At 35.3% G+C, this 3793-nt stretch overlaps 1 protein-coding gene across 1 annotated transcript; it reads left to right on the top strand.

Annotated features, from left to right (window-relative positions):
* Positions 1–88: 88 nt before the first annotated feature.
* Positions 89–1564, top strand: LOC116351983 (lipase 3-like; the record flags this gene model as incomplete). The annotated part of the gene is made up of 5 exons (XM_031784139.1): positions 89–164; positions 231–420; positions 492–795; positions 862–1099; positions 1172–1564. Coding segments are annotated over 5 exons (1201 nt in total), but the record flags the coding sequence as incomplete, so codon positions are not given.
* Positions 1565–3793: the final 2229 nt, after the last annotated feature.

Here is a 3793-nt window from a genome sequence, read left to right as displayed (position 1 = left end):
ATTTGCAGCATGTTCTGTATGTTATTGTTTTCTTCTAAGGCCGTCATATAGTTTGTGCTAATTTTTTCAAATTGTGTCTCATCTTTAGTATACGGCGTGTGAAAAATGAGCCAATACCGTGCAAAAATTCAGAAATTGAGTCAAGAGGTGATATAAACACTATGGTAAAAACTTGTATATTATGTACTTTCCTTTGATCAGCGTAAATTTTCCGATTTTTTTTTATCAAGCTCGATCGTGTTCGTTCACATGGATATAACGTTGAAAAACATTCAGTTGTAACGGAGGATGGATACATATTGGGAATATTTCGCATGTCTAAAGGATATAATTCACCCGGAAAAGGAGTTCCAGTACTTTTAATGCATTCACTTTTAGAGTCATCGAATCAATGGACTGTTTTGGGACCGAATTCATTAGGTATGTCATGTTATTTCGTACCATTCGCCAGTGAGATCCATTTCTCTAAATGCTTTACATATAAATTACAGCTTATCTCCTTGCCGATGCTGGCTATGACGTTTGGCTGGGCAATGCTAGGGGTACACAGGCATCGCGGGCACATGTATATTGGCCTCATCATCAAACAATGCCTGATCCACTAGCATTAGAAATGAAGTTCTGGAAATTTTCGTGGCATGAAATTGCTATTTTTGATTTGCCAGAATTTATTGATCTTATTTTGGGTTGGACGAATTCCAAAAAATTGCATTACGTAGGCTTTTCACAAGGTACAACAGCATTGATGGTGCTAACATCCATGCGTCCTGAATACAACTCCAAAATTATCGAAGCGTAATATATATATTTTGTAACATGATTTTTGAATTTTTTGACAAACTGAAATTTTTTCGATTTTAGTAATTTGTTGGCACCAGTAGCCTACATGGCACATGTTAATCATGGCCTTCTCACATTCCTGAGCAACGCAGAAAATGAGTTGAAAACAGTTTTAGATAAGCTTTCACTTTACAAACTTACTTTAGAAAATATGAAACTTGTGGAAATAGTTAAAACATTATGTGAAGCATGGCACCAAAAACCACTGGCAAAATGTGATCTTGTTCATTCACAATTAGAATCAACTCAATTGAATGAGGTTCACTATAATTTAAAATTGATTTTTCTCTGGATGTTTCATAGTTCTTTTTTTTTTTCAAATAAATTTCAGACAAGTATACCACTTATTGTGGAGCATGCACCTGCTGGAATTTCATCGCAACAACTTTTTCACTATGGTCAACTTGTGAATAATAAACGTTTCCAACCTTATGACTATAGGGATGACTGGATGAATAGACAAATATACGGAAGTAGCCCTCCTTCCGAGTATGATTTAACACGTATCACAGTGCCGATCAATCTTTTTTCCTCTCATGCGGACGATAAAACGCCACTTGAAGATGTGAATAAACTTCGATCTCAACTACGAAGTGTTAAATTAGATCATATTGTCACGGTTCCTCATTTCGGACATACTGATTTTGCCTATAGTCGTAACGTGCGAACCGCAGTATACGATAAACTGTTAACTGTCATGAATAACGCCAACAAACATTATTAACCGAAACATTTTACCAATTTTCGGATATTTTAATCTTGATCCAATTGAGAAATTCAACTTAATAAATAGCTCATGCTTTATAGCCATAGCCTTGAATGCCATATGAAAAAAACAACAACAATTCGTCAACATCAATTTTTGTATTAATCGACCAAGAGCAACTTCAACAAGAAACAACTATTTTTGTTATACAGCAGAAAATGAAAAATACACAGTGTACCCAAACTGTTTGAATTAACCCTCTAGTGCATAGCTCTGCCTTTAGGCGGAGTGTATGAATTGTTGTCAAAAATATATTTTTTATTCATGAACTAAAACACATCCAGAAAGGATCAGCCTTTCATTTTATATCCATTTGACAATTGGTTTTTGGGTAGATATTTATTTGCAGGTTCGAAAGTGCGAAAAATCGCATGTCGTGAAAAAATTAATTATTATACACTCTCACACCAATTTTGAAACAATTTTTAACTAATTAATCCTCATTTGCTGGGCTCGGGAATTTTCATTCACATAATTTGAAGTATTTTCTTTCGATATTAATAGAATTAATTCATTTTTTTCTTATATGAAAATTTTAATGGCCAAACTCGTGTACCCCGCCTAAAGGTAGAGCTGATGAACGCATTGTTGTCATAAAATGAATAGAAATATTTGAAAGTACATTGATCTCTGATGCACGTTGAAATTTCGACAATAATAAAAAAACACTGCATCCTTTAATTTGGGTCGAAAAGTGGAAACACCCCATTTCATTGTGACTCCACAATGGGATATTCACCCCTTATGACTCAACTGGGCATTTAGGTTTCTTCTAATGAAAGTTACGCATATCAATGTAGTTTCCATTGGCATGTTGCTTTGGCCGCCCTGAGTGACCCAGTTCGGAGGGCGGGGGTCAGAATAATATAAAAATGAACCCTTGCCCTCCGAACTGGGTCATTCAGGGCGGCCAAAACTATATGCCAATGGAAACTACATTGGTATGCGCAACTTTCATGGGAAGAATCACGTATGCCCATTTGAGTCATAAGGGGTGAATATCCCATTGTGAAGTCACAATGAAATGGGGTATTTTCACTTTTCGCCCCGAATTGAAGGTTCAAGCTAGAAGGAGTAAATTGTAGGTCAAGAGAGATTGACAATGTATGGAGCCTATGGGTAATTTTTTACGAGGAATCCGAATATGTAATTAGATTTTGGGTTAGATGGGGTATTGACCCAATTTCGGGGTATTTTTCAAAATTTTCGTGAATTTTGTAGGGGGACCTCCCTTGGGGGTAATTGGAGGGGGTGCCCAACGGCCTAAATGAAATGTGCGGATAAAATTAGTTATAGTTGGCCATACATTTGAGTGCGAAATTCCTCACAGGGTGGGGGGACTTGGAGATCAGGGGTCCTACAAAATTTCTCTCGTCATTCTGAACAACTTTGTAGTACATTATTTTTTGATCCGACCAAATTTTGATATGGTGGGGTGCTCTCCTGCCCCCTAGACCCAAAAGGGGCACCCTTTATTTCCACAAACCTATTTTCTCGGCACTTTACATCGATCTGTACTAAGGAAAGTAAAAAAAAATTGTAACACTTTGGGTACTTTACTGGTTAGTCTTAAGCGATGTTAGGCGTATTTTTTCGAACCAAACATTCGGTATGTATACATTATATTAATCAAACATTCATCCTAGAGCTCAAAATCTTCTAGTGTTAGTCGAAGAAGAAATATATTAGAGAATTTGCTGATGGAATTTTTATTCACCTATAACGTACGCACTAGAGAGGAGACAAGAATTAAAAATTTGGATCTACTAGAAAATATTTGAAGATATTCGAACTTATTGGAGCTATTATTAGAGACATTTGCTAGTGAATAAACCATGGTCAAACATATTTTATGATAAAATTAAACGTCGCCATTCGAGAGACCATTGTATGTTTAGAAAATAATTTAATTAATATTTTCTAAGCTTTCGAGGAAAAAATAATTTAAAATACATTTTCAGTAAAGATTTGAAGCAAACTGAGTAAACAAAATGACACCACTGATGCAAAACAGAAATTCATTTGCGAAACATTAGTGTATTTTTACGCTTATAAGAAGATATTAGACAATATGAAACACAAATTACGAAAAAGCATGTCTTTCCCCAAGCGTACGCACGTGTAATGAAATTTTATACAAAACAAAATATCAAATGACATTTTTTAATAATGGTTATTCCCTTCTAT

Source organism: Contarinia nasturtii, unplaced genomic scaffold (genome assembly GCF_009176525.2).
Source record: "Contarinia nasturtii isolate CC-2019 unplaced genomic scaffold, AAFC_CNas_1.1 Cnas_scaffold_6753, whole genome shotgun sequence".
NCBI lineage: Eukaryota > Metazoa > Arthropoda > Insecta > Diptera > Cecidomyiidae > Contarinia > Contarinia nasturtii.
This window is presented reverse-complemented; position numbering and strand designations above follow the sequence as displayed.